This window comes from Brachyhypopomus gauderio, chromosome 2, assembly GCF_052324685.1.
Source record: "Brachyhypopomus gauderio isolate BG-103 chromosome 2, BGAUD_0.2, whole genome shotgun sequence".
Classification (NCBI taxonomy): Eukaryota; Metazoa; Chordata; class Actinopteri; order Gymnotiformes; family Hypopomidae; genus Brachyhypopomus; species Brachyhypopomus gauderio.
In genome coordinates this window covers 4,902,421-4,924,476 of record NC_135212.1, presented here as the reverse complement: position 1 = coordinate 4,924,476, position 22,056 = coordinate 4,902,421, and the positions used below count along the sequence as shown (strand labels likewise).

General features: G+C 44.2%; 1 protein-coding gene across 1 annotated transcript in view; it reads right to left on the bottom strand.

The window, feature by feature from the left end:
• rbfox1 (RNA binding fox-1 homolog 1) overlaps nt 1-18,815 on the bottom strand; it is a 201,268-nt gene extending 182,453 nt beyond the window's left edge. Inside the window, exon 1 of the mRNA XM_076983420.1 lies at nt 18,570-18,815. Coding sequence (XP_076839535.1) covers nt 18,570-18,614 — 45 coding nt within the window. The 5' untranslated portion in view covers nt 18,615-18,815. The remainder of the gene's footprint in view (nt 1-18,569) is intronic.
• Between the last annotated feature and the right edge of the window lie 3,241 nt (nt 18,816-22,056).

The window sequence follows — 22,056 nt, the reverse complement described above, 5'->3', positions numbered from 1 at the left end:
GAAAAAACCCAAACGTGTGTTTTAATTCATTGTCAATTCGTTATTGTCCAAATTTAGGGAGATCATACTCAATCTAAATATATGCACGTTCCAGAGGTTTTAGACAAAGAGGTGCAGGTTTGTGAATGATCGGTGGTTAAACGATCCCCACCACAGCCCATGGACTTGCACTGTCTGCACAGATTGCGCTGGTTCAAAACAGTGAAGTTGTTTCCATGTTGTATTGGTGCGGTGCCAACGCGTCTGACAAGCCACATTTCCAGAGTTATGTTCCAGATCAGTGCAAGAGGCTATGGCTGGTTTCTAAATAGCTGGCATATTCAGCGATTAACATATCTCAATTATAGAAAGAATTACCGAACAAATGTGTATTCTAATTAAGCATGTTTATCTTCCGACAAGCAAATGTTATTCCCCCCCCCATCCACCACCACCACCCGATACCACCCCCAGCTCAGAGAAGGCTTCTCCAAGCTCTCTTATCTGCATAGATACACGCTCAGCCATGTACAGAACAGTGGCTGACAGCCTCGACAGACAAATGGAATATTAAAAAAATAAATAAATTAATAACTTTAGACAGAAAGCAGAGGACACAAATGACTCCGTCACATCCACTTCTTCAAAGCTGGCAAAATCGAATGCATTCCACCGAGAGTTCTGGCATGTGGTCTGAGGCAGTATGATGGAAATTCTGCAAACCCCAGTAATTAAAGCTGGTAATTTCATTAAGGACAACAATTAATGAGGCTGTAAGCTGCACCCAAATGTGTGACGGTCGATAAGAATTCAGAGTGTATATTTCAGCCCCATATGGTCAAGAAAATCACGTGATCAAACCTCATCGCAACACTATTCGTCCTAAAGCACCGCAGCTACCAAAGCATACAATCATGTTCTAAACCAGGCCTTCCCCGCAGATCCCGATATCTGTCTCACATCCATACAGGAAGGTGTCACGACTGAAATTTGTTGTATTTGTTTGTTGAAGTGTTTATAATTATTTTCTCGATTCCATGAATCAATGTTTACCTATAAGTCTAAAATGTCACAAATGGAGCAGATTCTTCCTGGTACAACCTATAGGCTTAAAAACCTGTCTTAGACAAGGAAAGTCACCGCCAATAAGACGACGTGAATATAATTCATGTCCGGGGTGTCTGGCTACCTTAAACATTTCACACGTCACCGATCCTCACCAACAGCCCTTGTAATGTGTGTGCACAGCCCTGACTCCTCGTTCGCCCTGAAGGTATATGGTGTGGCATGGCAAAAGGGCACCACGCAGAGCGGGCGTCCGGCGGGCGACGCGACCCGCGATTTTGCCATAGCCTCCCCGAGTGAACCGTGCCCCCTCGAGAAAATGGCCATTTATCAGAAACAAATGAGATGTCAGAGGTCGGGCGGGCACACGGGCCCGGCATCCTCGCCGGCCTGGCCATTTGTCACACCAAATGAGCAAAACAGCAGGAAGGGAAAGGGAACGCGGTGAGGACGGCCCCTCCAATTAGCCAACTGACGGGCTGCCACGCCGGTGGCCATCGGCAGGCCTGACCACGGCGGACCCAGACGGGCCAGGGACAACGCTACAGATGAAGGTGAACGAATAAATGAGAAATAAGAATCAAATTAGAAAATAAAATAATGAACAGGTTATGGTTCATTTATGATATGTGACATACCGCAGAGTTACTATTGATGCAAGATAAGGTGCTTAAAAAAACTATTGATTTTTCTTTGGTCTATGAGGATGTGACATTTTTGGGTCCATCATATTTCTGTGTAACATTGCAGCAAATTACCTTGAAAACGACCTTGAAAAACAATGAAACGAGAAGTGACCAGAACACAGAGCGGTGACATGACCAGACTATTTGGGAACATAATCCGACGGTAAATTGTTTAAGGGAGTTGCATTTCAATGCGAGGAGAACACAGGCGCGGCAGAATGGGCTTGATTGGGCTTATAATTATCTATAAAACTCAGTGCCGCAAATTGGCAGGGCAGTCTCAGACGTCCTTGAGACGGAACGCAAGAGAGACGGTGAGGAAGCGCGACGCTGAAAGACGAACGACCAGCAGCGCCTGTGATGTGGGGCTCCGGGACAGCTTTCATATTTTGGACAACATGGGCTTTTTTTTGTTGTTGTTGTTGTTGTTTCGTTTTCGAAATCCCAAGTAGCCTTGTGCTTTGTGTCGAGCTTAAGACGTGTGATATAGACACGGACACCACGCCACATCGCAGCACTACAATTTCACTTCTATGAAAACACTACAAAAACTGTGGTTGCAGCCCAGACAGGAACAAAGCCTGACTGTGGGCAAAACAAACCGACTTTATCATCGGTACTGATTTGTACACACACACACACACACACACACACACACAGAGAAAAAAGCCAAAGTTGGAACATTAAGCTGCAAAGAAAACCAAAATGTGGATTGGAGATTCAAAAAGCACGGTCATAACGAGCCGCGCGATCACGCCGTCCACACGCAGCTACGCCACGCTGTCTGCAGCCTGGCAAACGTCTCCGCGTGCGCGAGACCGCTAACAGGTCTTGGCAAAGACGTGCGCTCGCTCTCTCTCCATCTTGCTCGCAAGCGCACGCCGCCTGCCACCATTGTGTGGGATTTCCTTGGGTATGAATGTCAAAGAGTCGATGTATACAAACAAGTCAAGGAAATCGACGGCACGCATCGCGTTCAAGGGACATTAACATTCACTCCGTCTAAGGCAGCACTTGTGAAGGGAAGGCTGTCGGCCCTCCAGAGAGGGGATGAGGGCGGGGGGCTGTCTGTTCACTCCCTCCGTGGACAACATTATTAATCTCAATTTACAAACCTGGTAAATGAGCACCGAGCTGAGACGAGCGGAGCCGATACAGTGGCCCGTCCCGGCGGGGTGGGCCCACGTTAGCACGTCTGCAGCCCACACGCTCCCAGCGATGCATCACTGTGACAGTAGACTGTTGACAGTGACCTTTCATGGAGCTGGCCAAAAAAAGTTAGCTGTCAGAAGGTTGCCATTACCCCCAAAATGCATCCTGCGGAAGGAAATTGATTTTCGCTTCGTGCTGGCCAGGTAGTTTACCGAGGGCAATTAGGAGGCGGTTCCTATGCCGTGGAGCCGGGAGCCACGACCAAAAATAGCGCAGCTTTGGCGTTTCCAGGATCGAACCGGCGCCTTTTTGAAGCGCGTAATTGGTGAAGGGCATGGTAGCTTTCAGCAACGGCTGAAAATACAGTAATGGCAGCTGCCAAAAGTTGCACGTAACTGAACAGGGGCGTGGCGGGTCTCAGAAGAGAGTAACCCACCACGAGGGGAAGCTTGTGAGGAAGATGCAATTAAGGTTCCCCCTCAGAGGCGGGGAGCACCGCTAGCTCCGTGCGCTAGCTTCGCGCTCTAGCTCCGCGCTAGCTCCACCGCATCATTAACTGTGCACTGGGAGAACGGATTTGTACAGCCGCCGTCCGGTCCGGCGAGAGGCCGGAGCCACTTTCAAATATAAAAAGACAGGCTTTTACTGTCAAACCAAACAATACGTCAACGTGCGAGCAAACTCACCAGTCAGCATTTGTTCCTGATGCACTCTGTTACACTCTGTTAGTGTGAAAATTACACAATACATACATAATTACAACCCCCCCCCCCCCCCCCCAAAAAAAAGAGATTGTGTTTTCTGATCTGCCTCGAGTGAGGAAGAGAGAGTGAGAGAGGGGTTTTTATGCTATATCTCCTGTTGGGATGATCACCACTATCTCTCAGAAGCAGTGTGGTGGTGTTTACATTGCCATGTGGTGCTTTATGTGCTGTTGTATTGCGCATATTGATATTGGGCACCAACACAGCCCTCTGAGTTGTCACAGGTTACGTAACATTCATTCTGGCTGATGCGTTGCCAGTTCCGTCTGGCGAAGGGCCCCATCGCCTGTGGCAAAATAAGCATCAAAAACTCGCCGTGGAAGCTAAACCAAAAGAGATTTAGTAACAACCTCTGTGGTCAACATGGACGAAGATGAAGCCCCCCTCCCTACACCTTCCAAAAAACGAGGATTTAGGAAACATCAGACCAAAAACCTACGAGCAAAGGGAGTCTTTCCTCAAAGCATTTACCAGCTGTCCTCTGCCAAGCCACCTAGGTTTGAAGGACACAGCTGAATTCACTTGAGAAGAGGGACATAAAAAAAAAAAAGTTACACAACCCTAATGAGAAAAACCGTCGGGGGAAGGAGGTCTGCAGAGGAACGGGGGAACCTGGAGGAAACCAGGTTCACGTCGAGCCACTGGGCAATAAAGCGGACAGTTTCTTGTCAGCAGATGGGATGAGGTCTGGTGGGACGGCAGATGAAAGCCTTCATAGTGGAATTGCTGAGTGTGTTTGAGATGTTAGGTAATATCCCCCTGATATCAGCTATGATTCGCCACAGCCAAAACAGTCGAGCAAAAATAAATAAATAATATAGCCGCAAGCGGCAATTGGCGGGTTCACACACGAATAGGCCTCTTGGCCTCAATAAGCAGAGGCCCAAAAGGTCCTTTAGACCCTAAATGTGAAAAGAAGCTGTTTGAGTGGAAAAAAATGCACAAATAAATTAATGTGCAAAAAAAGGTTCAATTGGGGCACTAAAGGCCCAAAAGGATCAAAATAATGTGTATTGGGAAATTGAGTCAGATCACAGAACTAAATCACATGCTGAGATCAGCTTTGTGTGTGTTTGTGTGGTATTTCATGTGAGCAATAGTTTTCAGTCAGTTTCGGTGTTTGGCCACTAGATGGAGCCCAAGTACTACCATACTGATATCTCATTAATCTCAGTAGTGCAATGACATTTTGGTGAATTAAAAGGTTCATTTCCGGTCAGGCAGTGCACTTTTTGTTATAAGATGTAATTGCAATGTTATAGAACTTATTGATCTGGATCATACAAGACCAATTAATTGTCTGTATTCTGCATAACAAGATTGCAGCATGAGTTTTTATGTTTTCTTATGTTTTTGGGTACTGTAGCGCCCCCGACAGGCCAATTTGAACCAAACTTGGCATACCTCACAAGGACTTCAGGATATAAAAGCCATTCAAATTGGGAGTTGATTGCATACATGGTTTATGAGTTATAGCAATATAGATCATAAATGGCATGGCCACAATGATATAATGGGTAAATGGACCAATCAGAAAAATAAAAATCCAAAATTTTTTTAATCACTTTTTACCTACAGAGTCTACTGATTATGCTTATAGCAATTTTTCCATAATTGGATCAAATTCCTATGACTAGTTTGTAAATAGCTATTTTCAAACAATTGATGAATGTGACAAAAGTATGCATTTTTTAATAGGACTTGTAATTGCAAAGTTGTCAGGTCTACTGCAAGGAATAAACATAAACAAGTTGCATGTTCCTAAGTGAAAATTTGGAGGAGTTATGCATGATTTTCACAAATAGCGCCACCTAGTGGCCAAATGTTTCAAAACTGCACAGCATGACACAAAGTCCTGAGATATGCACAGTGGTGAGGTTTCATGTTGTTTGTCCAATGGTAAGTCTGTCAAATGGCCAATTAATTCAAATAAAAATTAATTGGCTCATGGCGGCCATGTTTTTTGAGTGATGAGGTCATCATTGTGTGTCTTGATATCATTTGGGCCCCTGATGATGCCTGTAAAGTTTTGGCTTGATGTGACTAATGGTTTCTGAGATACAGTTTTTCCCATGTTATAGCGCCCCCTATTGGACAATCGTGGCCAGCTTTGACCTATGACCTCGGAGTCATGTGCCCTAACAACTGTTAAAATTTTATGAAGATCGGTCAAAGCGTTGCTGAGATATGGCTGTTTAAGTAAATTTGGCCACGCCTTGGAGCTATTGATTGACATGTGACAACCAGACTGTATGCAAATCTCAAAATGTTTTTAAGCAACGTTGATAATGAGATTCTCCTGAATATTTTGACACCAAGGTTGTGGTGATCCGATGAAAAACCAGGGACTAGTACAAAAAAGTAGGTTTTGCATATTATGCAAATTAGCAAAAAATCTAAGTAGGCGGAGCTTAATGGTTCTTGAGGCTTTTTTGTTTGGCTGAAGCCAAGGAATGCACCTGAAGTGGAATTTTGTTGCTAGGCCATACGGTTTGGGAGATATGGACCAAAACGCAAAATGGTGCGCTATAGCGCCACCATCAGGCCAATGTGGGTCTCTGTGCTTTGGCACGGTCTCGCAAAGAGACTACACCATTCTGCCAAGTTTGGTGTCTCTGGGCCTTACGGTCTAGGCTGCAGTATGCGTTTTATGCGGAGAAAAATAATAATAAATATAGCCGCAAGCGGCAATTGGCGGGTTCACACACGAATAGGCTTCTTGGCCTCAATAGGCAGAGGCCCAAAAGGTCCTTTAGACCCTAAATGTGAAAAAGAAGCTGTTTGAGTGGAAAAAATGCACAAATAAATCAATGTGCAAAAAAAGGTTCAATTGGGGCACTAAAGGGCTAAAAGGATCAAAATAATGTGCATTGGCAAAATAATTCAGATCACAGAACTAAATCACATGCTGAGATCAGCTTTGTGTGTGTTTGTGTGGTGTTTGATGTAATAGTTTTCAGTCAGTTCCAGAATATAGCCACTAGATGGAGGCCAAGTACTACCATACTGATATCTCATTAATCTCAGTAATGCAATATGACATTTTGGTGAATTAAAAGGTTCATTTCTGGTCAGCCTGTGTACTTTATGTAAAAAAAAAGATTCAGTTGAGGCACTAAAGGCCCAAAAAGATCAAAATAATGTGTATTGGCAAAATGATTCAGATCACAGAACTAAATCACATGCTGAGATCAGCTTTGTGTGTGTTTGTGTGGTGTTTCATGTGAGCAATAGTTTTCAGTCAGTTTCGGTGTTTGGCCACTAGATGGAGCCCAAGTACCATCATACTGATATCTCATTATTATCAGTAATGCAATGACATTTTGGTGAATTAAAAGGTTCATTTCTGGTCAGGCAGTGCACTTTTTGTTATGAGATGTAATTGCAATGTTATAGACCTCATTGATCTGAATCATACAAGCCCCATTACTTGTCTGTATTCTGCATAACAGGATTGCAGCATGAGTTTTTATGTTTTCTTAGGTTTTTGGGTACTGTAGCGCCCCCGACAGGCCAATTTGAACCAAACTTGGTATACCTCACAAGGACTTCAGGATATAAAAGCCTTTCAAATTGGGAGTTGATTGCATACATGGTTTATGAGTTATAGCAATATAGGTCATATATGGCATGGCCACAATGATATAATGGGAAAATGGACCAATTAGATAAATAAAAATCCATTATTTTTTTAATCAGTTTTTACCTACAGAGTCTACTGATTATGCTCATAGCAATTTTTCCATAATTGGATCAAATTCCTATGACTAGTTTGTAAATAGCTATTTTCAAACAATAGATGAATGTGACAAAAGTATGCATTTTTTAATAGGACTTGTAATTGGAAAGTTGTCAGGTCTACTGCAAGGAATAAAAAGAAACAAGTTGCATGTTCCTAAGTGAAAATTTGGAGGAGTTATGCATGATTTTCACAAATAGCGCCACCTTGTGGCCATATGTTTTAAAACTGCACAGCATGACACATAGTCCTGAGATATGCACAGTGGTGAGGTTTCATGTTGTTTGGCCAATGGTAAGTCTGTCAAATGGCCAATTATTTCAAATAAAAATTAATTGGCTCATGGCGGCCATGTTTTTTGAGTGATGATGTCATCATTGTGTGTCTTGATATCACTTGGGCCCCTGATGATGCCTGTAAAGTTTTGGCTTGATGTGACTAATGGTTTCTGAGAAACAGTTTTTCCCATGTTATAGCGCCCCCTATTGGACAATCGTGGCCAGCTTTGACCTATGACCTCGGAGTCATGTGCCCTAACAACTGTTAAAATTTTATGAAGATCGGTCAAAGCGTTGCTGAGATATGGCTGTTTAAGTAAATTTGGCCACGCCTCGGAGCTATTGATTGACATGTGACAGCCAGACTATATGCAAATCTCAAAATGTTTTTAAGCAACTTTGATAATGAGATTCTCCTGAATATTTTGACACCAAGGTTGTGGTGATCCGATAAAAAACCAGGGACTAGTATAAAAAAGTAGGTTTTGCATATTATGCAAATTAGCAAAAAATCTAAGTAGGCGGAGCTTAATGGTTCTTGAGGCTTTTTTGTTTGGCTTGAGCCAAGGAATCCATCAGAAGTGGAATTTTGTTTCTAGGCCCTACGGTTTGGGAGATATGGACCAAAACGCAAAATGGTGCGCTATAGCGCCACCATCAGGCCAATGTGGGTCCCTGTCTCTATTTCTCTCATTGCACACCTGCTGCACCTTGCTGGCAAGTTTGGTCTTTCTGGGCCTTACGGTCTAGGCTGCAGTATGCGTTTTACAGGGGGAAAAATAATAATAAATATAGCCGCAAGCGGCAATTGGCGGGTTCACACACGAATAGGCCACTTGGCTTCAGTAGGCAATAGACCCAATAGGTCCTTTAGACCCAAAAGAAGCTGTTTGAGTGGAAAAAATGCACAAATAAATCAATGTGCAAAAAAATGTTCAATTGGGGCACTAAAGGCCCAAAAGGATCAAAATAATGTGTATTGGCAAAATGATTCAAATCACAGAACTAAATCACATGCTGAGATCAGCTTTGTGTGTGTTTTTGTGTGGTGTTTCATGTGAGCAATAGTTTTCATTTCGTTTCAATGTATGGCCACTAGATGGAGCCCAAGTACTACCATACTGATATCTCATTAATCTCAGTAATGCAATATGACATTTTGGTGAATTAAAAGGTTCATTTCTGGTCAGGCAGTGCACTTTTTGTTATAAGATGCAATTGCAATGTTATATAACTTATTGATCTGGATCATACAAGACCAATTACTTGTCTGTATTCTGCATAACAAGATTGCAGCATGAGTTTTTATGTTTTCTTAGGTTTTTGGGTAGTGTAGCGCCCCCGACAGGCCAATTTGAACCAAACTTGGCATGCCTCACAAGGACTTCAGGATATAAAAGCCTTTCAAATTGGGAGTTGATTGCATACATGGTTTATGAGTTATAGCAATATAGGTCATATATGGCATGGCCACAATGATATAATGGGAAAATGGACCAATCAGAAAAATAAAAATCCAAAATTTTTTTAATCACTTTTTACCTACAGAGTCTACTGATTATGCTCATAGCAATTTTTCCATAATTGGATCAAATTCCTATGACGAGTTTGTAAATAGCTATTTTCAAACAATAGATGAATGTGACAAAACTATGCATTTTTTAATAAGACTTGTAATTGCAAAGTTGTCAGGTCTACTGCAAGGAATAAAAAGAAACAAGTTGCATGTTCCTAAGTGAAAATTTGGAGGAGTTATGCATGATTTTCACAATTAGCGCCACCTAGTGGCCATATGTTTTAAAACTGCACAGCATGACACATAGTCCTGAGATATGCACAGTGGTGAGGTTTCATGTTGTTTGGCCAATGGTAAGTCTGTCAAATGGCCAATTATTTCAAATAAAAATTAATTGGCTCATGGCGGCCATGTTTTTTGAGTGATGATGTCATCATTGTGTGTCTTGATATCACTTGGGCCCCTGATGATGCCTGTAAAGTTTTGGCTTGATGTGACTAATGGTTTCTGAGATACAGTTTTTCCCATGTTATAGCGCCCCCTATTGGACAATCGAGGCCAGCTTTGACCTATGACCTCGGAGTCATGTGCCCTAACAACTGTTAAAATTTTATGAAGATCCGTCAAAGCGTTGCTGAGATATGGCTGTTTAAGTAAATTTGGCCACGCCTTGGATCTATTGATTGACATGTGACAACCAGACTGTATGCAAATCTCAAAATGTTTTTAAGCAACTTTGATAATGAGATTCTCCTGAATATTTTGACACCAAGGTTGTGGTGATCCGATGAAAAACCAGGGACTAGTATAAAAAAGTAGGTTTTGCATATTATGCAAATTAGCAAAAAATCTAAGTAGGCGGAGCTTAATGGTTCTTGAGGCTTTTTTGTTTGGCTTGAGCCAAGGAATCCATCAGAAGTGGAATTTTGTTTCTAGGCCCTACGGTTTGGGAGATATGGACCAAAACGCAAAATGGTGCGCTATAGCGCCACCATCAGGCCAATGTGGGTCTCTGTGCTTTAGCACGGTCTCGCAAAGAGACTACACCATCCTGCCAAGTTTGGTGTCTCTGGGCCTTACGGTCTAGGCTGCAGTATGCGTTTTATGCGGAGAAAAATAATAATAATAAGAAGAAAAAACCCGACAATTACAATAGGTTTCCCACACTACGTGTGTGAACCCTAATAATAATAATAAGAAGAAAAAACCCGACAATTACAATAGGTTTCCCACACTACGTGTGTGAACCCTAATAACGTCTACTGATAACACTAGAGGAGCTACCATCTGCTCCTCGGCAAAGCTCTCTTAGATACCCGAACCACAGAACTGCAGCAGCTGCCTATAAAATCCTTGGCCGTCCCCGCGACGGTCACTGCCGAGACCTCGCGGTGCCCCGAGCCCCGAGCCCTTGTCAGTCACAGCAGAACAGTCGGCTGTTCGAGGCGCCTCCGAGGCTCGGCTTTAACAAACGGCAAGCGCATGCTGGCTTTCAGAACATCATCTGCATAATACCTCACAATCCCGCGAGCCAGCGGCAGCCAAACCCGACGGCGGCCGAGCCCCGAAGCTGCAGGAGGAGTTTAATCTGAGGTCAGGATGCTGTCTTAACGCCATTTACAGCACATGCACGGATCCTGATTTAGAGCTGGGCCAGCGCCAGAGGTTGAGGGCAATGCGATTATGAATGTATCCGGGTATCATAGGGGATGATGAGATACTAATCACTTTATTTTTCGGGCCTTACGAGTGCATGATGAGCAGCTGATTGGCAGTGCAGAACAGGAGACTTTCAGCTTTTCTTGGCAGAAGCTGAACTTTCATTTTATTTGATTTATCCTTAACCTGGCAGGAGTCAAAATATATCTAAAAGGCAATTGATTACACAAAACATGACTCGGTTGTTTTATTTTTGTTAGACGTTTGGATAGAAGCCACGTGTATGAAAAAAAAAACTTTTCCTATTATTTATTTAGTTGTTTCTCAACTGTGTGCAGACTTGCGCAGTGATGCTGGCGAGGGAAAGACACATCAGGGTCTACAGAAAGGCCTTTTTGTTTCATAGCGTTCAGGTTACAATGGTTTTGGTCCTGCAAGCCCTCCCAGTACAACGGAATGATGGGATGATGGCAAGCCGCAAACATCTGGCAATCCTGAAAAGATGGCACCACTTTCTACAAGATTAAATAGGCCCCACATTTAATAACATTTTACTGGAGGAGACTAATGTTTCCTTTCAAGCACATTAGCATTTTGATAACCGGCTGACGACTTTTCTTCCATTTGCGATAAGGGGGGGAGGCAAGGCGGCGGAGACGCCGTGAAATAATTGGCACCCAGCGTGTGAAAAGTCAGCATTTAAAGAAAAATGGAGGGGGGGCTGGGGGGCTGGGGTAGCTCAGGTGGGTAAAAACCCAAGGAGTGCTGATTGTAGAGTTCAGCACACTAAAGAGCAGCCTGATCCCACCCCTTAGAGCTCTTTCTCTCCCCTGAATAGGAAGAGCCTACACTAATTATGTAAAACACACACACACACACACACACACACACACACACACACACACACACACACACACACACACACACAAAAGGCATGTGTCAGCATTATGACTGGCTTCTGCCGTGCAGCGGTCCGACTCTGAGAATGTAAGGAAAGATTTTCACATGTGGCTCCTTACCGTTGTGAACCAGGGGCTCCTTGCCTGAATATCAAACGTAACATCTCCGAAGGCTGCCATATGAGATCTCCATGATGAGCAGGCTTATAAAGTGAAAACGACAGCAGAGTAGCCATAGTCTATTACTGTCACAACTAAATAAAGAAATAAAATGCTTGTGTCCTTTTACGTTGTTAAAGTGGGAAAGTTGGGGGATGGGTAAAAGGTAAGGCTATGAGTCATCTGACCTATGAGTAAGGCCTTCTATAGGACAGCGTGCTAAACCCCATGGCGTCCGCAGAGGGACGCGGGGGTGAGGCGGCCCGGTGGGGTCCGGCGGGGGGGGACGGGGTCGGCAGAGCCGTGCTGGGGGCGACAGCCTCGAATTATCGCCGCGCCAATCACCTGCGGTCTCCTGCTGCCTGGCGACTGGGCACCTCGTAGGGGCACCGACCCTCCCGAGGGGGAGAGGGGCAAGAGATGGCACAACCACAGAGCTGCCCCCGCGAATCTCCGCCACCCACGGCCGCTAATGAATTTATGTGCAATCAGGGCGCTAATTGATGCCGAAGCTAATGAAGCCACTGGTGCTGCTCGGCGGTGCTGAGGTACTTGTGGGAAGATGATAGCACATAAGATGCATCTTGGTGGGTTTTTCTAGAATGAATATTAAGTCCTGCATCATATGGGCCAAGACAAACTACAAAAGAAGCCCCTCACTCTCTCTCTTTAGCAGGCCAAAGATAAAGATAAATCTGGGAGGGAATGCACATTACTCCGAACGTATCCCTGTTACATGCCACTTGGATCAACACCCATAAAAACGAATACCCGTCTTAAATGACAACGCAACAGAATTAAAAATAGCATCTTTGCACTTCAGTGTCTCTACTGATGGCACCTTTTTGTGATTCACTACAGTTTGCAAGGAAAGCTTAAATAAGCTCTGGTTTTCCCCTTCAAAAGGAAGCGTCCTGTCCTTAGCTGTACTTGGGTTCCCCACGAGACCGCTCAGTGGTTGATTAGCGGGGGTGCCAGATATGTCGCAGCGGGGCAGCGTGGCCACAAATAGCTTCCTTGATTCCCGGCAGCACAAGCTACGGCGTTTGTGCCAGCTAGATCCACAGGTGTGGTAATTCCGTATCTAAAACGCAGAAAAGCAGTGCTGCACCTCCTCCGTGACTGTCGCGGGTAAGGGACGCATCGTTGCTGTGCTATCCATGTCTCTAATTTCAATTAAACAGAAAATGTCAGCCTAAAGAACTGTGGCGATGTGTGATTTTTAACAGAGATTCCCAGGGCAGTGAGGGGTGTTGAGGTAGTGTTGAGAAAAGGCTGTAAGTGCTAAACACTAGTGGCTTGAGCAAATGCAATCCATGACCAATTAAGATTTGGTAAACATGTGTTTATTAGTGTAAACAGTGCTGGGATTAAAAACAGATTATCCTGAAATCCGTTGCCATGAGGGCTCAGATGTGCCATTACATTCCAGTGAATTCATTCTCCCTTGATTGCACAAGCCTAGTAATGTTCCTCTCAACTACTCTATCTGCATAGTTGCTACAAGCACTAATACCGATTCCAGCGATGAGATTGGAACACCTTAATAACCCAGGACGATGAACAACCGCCACAAATGCACCATTTTCCCTCTCAAAACGAAGCCATAGTTTGCCCTTCAGGATTACACAATAAATCAACTGCTTATCGTCCAGCTCTGTGTTTCTCGCCTGCCACATTACAATAATGAGATCCATCATGTCTACGCACTCGAACCTACATCACACAGTGCTTGGAAATTACACAAATTTTGCAATCAAATTGCAGACTGTATTCCCTGTGACCCTCCCTCGCACAGGTCTGAAACAAAGGCAAATTTAAATTACACTCTTTCCTACAGCCATTTTTTGAGCCCCATTTTAGAGTCCCTCTCTTCTTCCAAATGAACCCTTGGACTCCGGTGACAAAATCACCAAGCAATTAGTGCGTGAACGTTTATCTAAGCCCTCTGATTATTAAAACCAAACTTATTAGGGACACTCTCATTGTGGTACACACAAAACTTGACAAAATCCCCTCCAAAAAATTAAAAAGCCAGTTACTTAGGTGTCATGTATAAATATAGCTCTCTGCACAATTAATCCCCATCAAGAGTGTCAGAATCTGCCCTTATCTACTCATGACATGCTGAACTCTGTTTGTCTCATTACCATCCCTTCCTGGCACATATAATCCTAGTGCGATGAAATAACCTACAATTTCAAGTAATTGCTGCCCTAAATATTGAGTCAATGAGTGAAATGGGCACCATTACTGTGTTCTGTGCAGAATTTCAGGGTGTAGAATGACACAAGATGGTTTTCCTGGGTTTTTTTTAATTTATTTATTTTTTATGTGGGCTGTACATGAATCTGATTGGATAGGCCCCAAAAGTGCTATTATAATATTCATCAGATTCTTATTGATATTAAAATTAGGTGGCAGCACATGAGAGGTTTTGAGTTTCCAAGGGTTAAAGAAATCCGACATTACAATTTGGCAATGCTAGTTAAGCAGGTTCATTCATTGATGAAATTCTTATATAACTTGATTCATTCCACAGTGACAAATACTCTATATTGAGACATATGAATGTCAAGCCAATAAACCATAAAATAATCAGACAAAGGAAAAGAATGACTACAAGATCAGAGAATTATATGCACCACGTCTATTAAACCTGAAAGTTGAGATGAATTTCCTTTATACATCAAAGTCAAATCTAAAAGTCAAATCCACCAGTCATTACTATTCTATGGCTAGTATCTTATTCTATATATTCAAGGATGGCCAATATCAAGTTCAAAAGCCTGTGTTTACAAAACAACACTCATGAGTTTCTTAGCTACGCGCTCGGTGAGAATTCATGCTCACACATTCTGATGAATATGTGTCATCAACTTCATATGAAATATTACCAACACTTCAGATTGGGGCCAGGACACAGAAAGCTGTGCGCTTGTAAGCTAGCTGCATGACGATGATGATACTGTTTTATTTTTTCTTACCACTTTCTCTTTTGCAAACACACTTCATTGATTTGTAACTGAATTCAAGTGGTCGCCCTCCACAGTAATTTAGCTCCTGCTGAAACATTTAACGCCATCTGGCCGGTGTATACAAATCTTGATTCTTTTTGTAGGATTGTCCTGTAAAATTGTCCTGTAAAAGTTTGAGAGTGTACTGAACTGAAAAAAAAAACCAATCACCTCCAGGCGTTCGCATATTCTGCAATACCAGGAATCTTAGCATATTTTCTGCTATTGCCATGGTGATGTAGGCTGAGTTTGTTGTAAAGCCCCAATGGCATTTTGAAAGGGCATCACTGGGCTCAGCTGTTTTTGTTTATTTGTTTTTATTTGTATTTTTGTTTTTTTGATGGGGGGGTAGGGAGCTGTTAGAAACATTTACCCGTTGGTTTATGGATGGAAGAACTAGCTGTTGTTTATTAGGCAGCCATGTCAGAAAACACGACCCTGAAAGCACAGCTCGACGCACCTTTTAGCTACCAACGTTTTTTTTTTGAGAGGGAGGTTCTGTCCCACTGCTGAAACACACTCAGGCTCAATGTACAAAACGTGGAGCCAGATGTTAAAGACAGGATGGAGCTTCCTAAGCTTCTTGATACTGATGTGTAATAGAGGAACCACTATTGGGAGATGTCAGTGCGTAAAGTAGGAAATAAATGGGCAAAATGATCAGGTCCAATAGTTGGTTAAACGGTTTATAAACTTTATGGGCTATGACTAAAATAGCATAATATCTATTATTTCAGGACATTATAAATTGGCTTCATTGTATTCCCTCACTACAGTACCAGTATCTTTATACACCAGAAAAGATTTGTTGAAGCAATTAAAATGCACATTAGCATTTTTCTGTGGAAATGGGATGACTTGAGTTGACTTCAGTTGGGGTTAAGCGCACTGTAAGCAGAAACGTTATTAGTGGATTTAAAATAAGTCTGGAACTGATACAACACACCAGGACTTTCTCTGAAATAGCCCACGCTACATTTCACGAATCCACAATCACAGCTTGCAGCTCTTAAAGGGAAGATCTGAAACATTACGTGCTAGGGTTCTATATGTAAAAACAAACACAAAACACGTTAACATTTGCCCATCTAAATGGGTGTAAAATCGTGTAATGAAGAAAAAAATCACCAAAATTAATGGTGTGTAATCAACCTCAGTGGGCAAAGAGCATAAAGTCCATAAGCCTTGGAGATAGCAACGGCTTCACCAACGGCTACCCCAACGGCTTCACTAACGGCGTAACGTCAGACACCTGCATGTCCTATCACTGCCCTTCAATTAAACTCATCAGTGATGAATAAACATTTAGCACTTATTTGCATCAATCTACCTCGATGAACATTGTAGGTGTTATTCCACGTATGCCGATGTTAGACACTGCAAGTGTTCATCTAATACTGTAGGTGTTAATTCACCTCTGCTGGGTTAATTCAAGACTGCACATTTTAATTCACCACAATGGGTGTTAATTCAACACGGATAGGCTACTTAAAAAAATAGATGGTTAAATGTAGTCTTTAAAGCCAGCAGGATGTGTTGCTTGATTGTCCTTTACAAAACCTCTATGAAAGGGATTTTTTTTCAACATAAAAGCAGTAGGGGTCACCCTACAATGTGCTGCTGGTCTTGACCTTAGAGATCTTCTCTCAAAGAGTTTAGTTCCAGCTATAATCTGCCACGTTACATCTAGCTAATCGATACCTTCAGCAGACCATTAATGGGAGGACCAGGTTTATTACGTTAGGGTTGGAGCTCAACTCTGCTGGGAGGCCGTACAGCGGCAAGACGCCTGCCATCTTTTACACTGCGGACGCTCCCTGAAAAAACCTGGTTTTGTACGTGAAGCGCCTCACTCAGAATGGCATCCTTTGTGTGGAGTGCCGTTTGTTGTTGTTTGCTGCTGTTGTTGTTTACTGCTGCTGTTGTTGTAACCGGCCACTTAGGTTTCTGGTGTATCCACATACTGCGTCATTATCAGAGACTATTTCCTTAAGTTAATGAGAAGATCCCAATCAAAATAATGTTTGGTGACTAAAATACATGGTTGTGAAAACTGGTAACTTAATTGTCCTAATAGCAGATGGGAGAAAGCCTGCAGTTAGATATTAGCTACATCAGCAAAACTCATTATGGTTGGAAGACAGAGAAAGGTCTGCCTCATCAAAATATTTAAATGACAACATTCGCTTCCAAGCCTCAATTTAGGCATGAATGTACCTTGAAATTAACATGGCATGCTTACTGGGATTGACTGAAACCCCCACAACGCACCATGGCACACACACCAAAGATGTCGAACATGGATGGCGCGGGGCTTACGGGGCATTTTCCTACCTGCCCCCCTTTCTGCGGTGGGCATCATCTCTCTAACATCAGGCCAACATTCTAAAGAAGGTATACAAACCTTCTCAACCTTCCAAAACTTTTTCTTACAATTCACTTCATCTCTGACCAGGCTTGTCAAAGTTACAGTAATGCACCTTGGGTCTGATCTGTTCATATTTTGATTTGACACTCCTGTAAAATGTTGCTATAGGAACGTTTTTCAGGAAATGGGAAGATTCATGTGGTATTCAAAATATACAATGCACGGTAAAAACATTTCTTAATTTCTTGAATGTGTTAGTCATATGTGTTATGGTTCATCAGTTTATTCTAATCATAACTCGAAAGATACAGCCTGACGCCCAAAACCATCTTTTAAAGCACGTTTTCAAATAATCCATTCTCCAGTTGCTGGATGAAATAGCATTAGTCTTCCAGCTTTGCACCATCATCTTGCACCATGTTTGACATTCCAACTTCTGGTAAATAATTTTTCACTATCATATATTTGGAACAATGGTAGATATCTTAAGTGGTGGTTGATTTTCTTGCCTCTTTTAAATCTAGAAGGAACAGTATTTCAGCTGCGATAATTGCATTTGTTTCATTACTAGGGTGTCTTTCATTGCAAAACTGAACATAATTACTTTCCTATCTGAACCCCCCGCGAGAAAACAAAGCATCGCAGTGCTGTCTTTGTCAGAGAACTGGACTAACATGTTCAGATCTCCAGATATCCTACATTAAAAACTCCAACGGTGGCCAAATGTGATGTCGAACTTCCAGTTACATTCATTGCCAGTGATTAAATGACGAAAATAAAGTGTCAAATGCGCCGAAAGCCCGTGTATTCAAACGCACCAGTGACATGTAATACAATCGATTCCGGAGCATCGTCCCTTCCTCTCTCATCATCATCATCAACAACACATGCGGGGGGGAAAAAACAACTTTCGGACAGATAGTGAGATTTTTAACGATTTGTACATTTCGTGTGGCATGAAACATGGACAATTCGGCGGCTCTTGTAGAAGCATGCCTCTACCGATCTGTGACAGCGAGCACATGCCCATGCAAAACAGGTGCACCTGCCTCCGTGAAGTCTGGGAGCGCCACTTCCATTCCCCAAAAATGACATTCCTTAACGGACAAGCCTCTCCACACAGGCGTGCATTACTGATGCATATGACAACCGAGCCGTTTTGGCGTGTCAACACTAACCTCTGATGTTGCAAAAAAGGTTCAAGCGACAGAGAAAGAGAAGAAAACGTGTGAGCATCCCACGGTCGGATTCATCCTGCGTCCCCCAAAAAGCGCCCCGTGCGTCTTACCTGAAGGGCATCTCCCACCACCGCGATCAGCTGCCAGGGTTTCATTGTGGTCGGGCGGCGCAAAAGCGAGGAGAAGCGCCTCCTGTTTCCAGCGGAGGTGAAGGCGATCGCGCGCGCGGAGAGGAGGAGAGGAGCGGAGCAAGGCGAGAGAGCGCAGCGCGAGCGCGAGCCGCTGGACCGTATCCACGTGCTGCCAATGTAAATGACCGCATCTGTCACTCCGCGCGCCTGTCCGGTTCCGGTGCCGTCGTCACCCCCCGTGTTCTCACTCGTGCGCCCACCTTGGACTCCCGACTTTGCCACAAGGGTGCGATGCAATACTCACGGTCATTTGCACGACGAGCGACTCTTAAACGCATAAAGTGCGCTCTTAAATACGTGCGGTGCGCGTTATCCAAAAATGATATATTATTATTGATTCTAGAAGTTGTCGCCCTTGCAAGGCGGTGCAATTATTGACTTTTAGTTGCTTAAACTCGTGTTTTTTTAGAAGTGCACCGCACCCTCCTCTGTAAATAATGCTGCTGTTGATATTCTCCGACGCACCAGTGTCTCTTTATTCATGTATGCAAACCAGATGCATTTAAATAGCGAATATATAAATTAATATTCAAATACAGAGAAACCTGCATAGGTGTGAGAAATGCACTATAAAAACAGTAAACCTACTTAACACACATACGATTGCCCCATCTGTTATTTGTGTCCTCCTCCTTAAACTACTCCTGCGCACTGCTGTAGCGGGGTATGGGGTGCCTTATCAGTCTCTCTGCTTTGAGGGCTCCCTGACTGCACCCTTGTGCCGTGCTGAAACGCAGTGTCCGTGGTCCACCGTCCCGTGTCACGCCTCTTAGCAATCACTACTGGGGAGATTAGTGCGGGGCCTCGCGCGGACACACGCCGCCCGCAGACACGTGGTTGAGAACTCGAAAGGTTTTAGTTGACAGAAAGGTCCTTGACACCTGCCAACCGCATGACAGACCCCCCCCCCCCCCGTTCAAACGCACACACACACACACACAAACACACACATACACACACACACACACACACACATAGCCTACATACACATACACACACACACACCTCTTTTTTTTTACTTCAAGGAACGGCAGGCTTGCGTAGATCAGTGCGATAGCAGTCACCACCGCAAAAATCCTGGTGACAGTCTACATAAATTGGGCTAACGGCTGCTGCACCAGGCCCTGGCAGTAAAGGACTTGTCATCAGTGACCTCTATGTAACTACATCCGTGCTGGTTTGAAGTGCCGTGAGACATGGCGTTTAATATGTATTCCATCCTGGGGTGACATTCCAATTTCTTAGCGCAGTTCAGTGTTTATTAAGGTGTTTTTATGCGCGTGGTGTTTAAATTAAGCCTGTCCTCTTCAGCAATGCACCTCACTCCTAATTCCGCAGGGTCACAGGGAATATAAAATAATCCACACAGGTTTGGCTCCAAAAATGACAAGCATAGCCAGCAATACACCTCACATTTGGCACAAGTCATATAAGACGGATCATATAAAGTAACTCCCATACATGTATATGGAATACTTAAAAAAAAAATGAACTCCATGTTTATATGCGGATTTACACTGCAGATTTCCTGAAGGAACTTCTTTGCTGTCAATGCAAAGACATATGCTTGAGCTGTCCGTTAGGCACGCTCCCTCTGGGTGGCTGTTCCCCCTCGTGACGCATTACAAAATAGGACACGCCTTAGGGGGCCGAGTGTTGGCATACGGCGTCTCGTGGTGTAAACGGGAGCAAAGGAACAGGAAGGAGACACGCAAAGATGACACATGCAGCGGATTAGAGATCCCACCCCGGGAACGTGTATTTACGAGCCCCTAACGCAATATCCGTAATGGGTTACCGTTCGTTCGGGTCTCCGCGGTTACACCCACTGTACGTTTACCCAGATTAAAGTTGGCACCGCGCCACGTGTTCCTTCGCCGTAATCTCCGTGCCAGACCGGTCGCTAATGGGATTATTGCTTTCCCATCTTTTATGAACAGAAAAAGGCCACGGCATCTTCCGAGGGCCTCGTGTCACTGCTGTTTTCCCGTTGGCGTGTTCCTGTCGTTCTCTTGAATCAGCTTCCTGGGCACGCGGTCCCACGCTCTGACTGACGATTGCGTCCCAGGACTCTGGCGTGCTCGGCGGCGCCCGGCGGAAACAAAGGCGCGAGAGTTACGCGTGTTGTGTCGGAGGAGTGCGTCAAGGGCAACTGGCGTGATAAGCTGATAGAATCTGGATTTAAAAGAGCATCAGACGCCTTTTTCTAAACGGACGTTATTGAATACGCCGTCGCTAATACAATCCTGATAAGGCGGCGGTAAGTGGGGCCGTGTGCGGTGCGGGCGGGACCTCGGAGCTCAAGTTTCCCTCCTTCTTTTTGTAATTTGTTCTTATTATGAACGACGGCCTCGCCGCCTTAGTGCTCTGCCGCAAGAATGGGCTAAGTGACGGCTCGGGTGGCGAGGCGAAACAGCCCTGCAGTCCCCACAGCCCTACAGTCAAGGTGATCAAAGCGGTGATGTACAGTGGTCTGTGTCTGCTCAACACACTCTCAGGATTTCTCTCCCTGCAGGGAGCTTGGTGGGCAGGCCGCCCCACTCTTTTATTGACTGTGAAGCAGTTCAAATCTGTGGCTTTTATTTATCCAGTGTGCCCATAATTACTTCCTCCGCCCTAAACAGGAAATGCTGTTGAATGGCCAAATTGACCCGATAGCGATAGCGACCTAGGCCGCCCTTTCGGACTCTTTGGTGGTCTATGCCTTTCCGACGCCCAGTCAAAAATGGGCCAATGGAGTGATTATAGGCAACGAGGAAACTCCATATATATTCAAATATGAAAACAATTTGATTCTGAAATAGCTTAACAGGTCATTATCTTAGTATAATCTCATCAGCTTTTTGGTTATTGCGCTCGTTTATTACCCGTCTGTCTTCCTCTGTTCTGGATGCAGCTGCGACGTTCAGGCACTTGGCTTTAGCCTAGCACGACTGTGGAGAAGAGGGCGACCACGCCTTCACGCCACTCCCTTCGTAGACGGGGAAGGCTAATGGAAGTGATTTTCTGCATGCAAAATTTCATCTCGTAGCTGATCCATGAAAAAACTTCCAAGTTAAACAGTTTACTCCCCCCACCAAAACCACAATTGCTTACTGTAGGTTAGGCGCAACTGTGCGGCGCTAAGATTGGAATATGCGGTGGATGGATGCTTACCTAATTGGACCGATTCTCGAAGGTCTAAGTTAATGAAGCGAGGGGGGTCGCCGTGGCGGAGTGCGCGGTGTTTGTGCCTTGCAGCCGAGCTGCTCGCGCTAGTGTAATTTTGCTAAAACGTGTGGGTGATATGGGGCGGGGGTCTCGGGCATGGTGTGTAATCAGCACTCCTGGTGATTTGATGCTGCATTTTTCACGACTGGCGTGCACGAGGACTCCTGCTCGCTGGAAGACAGGGACCCACTGGATG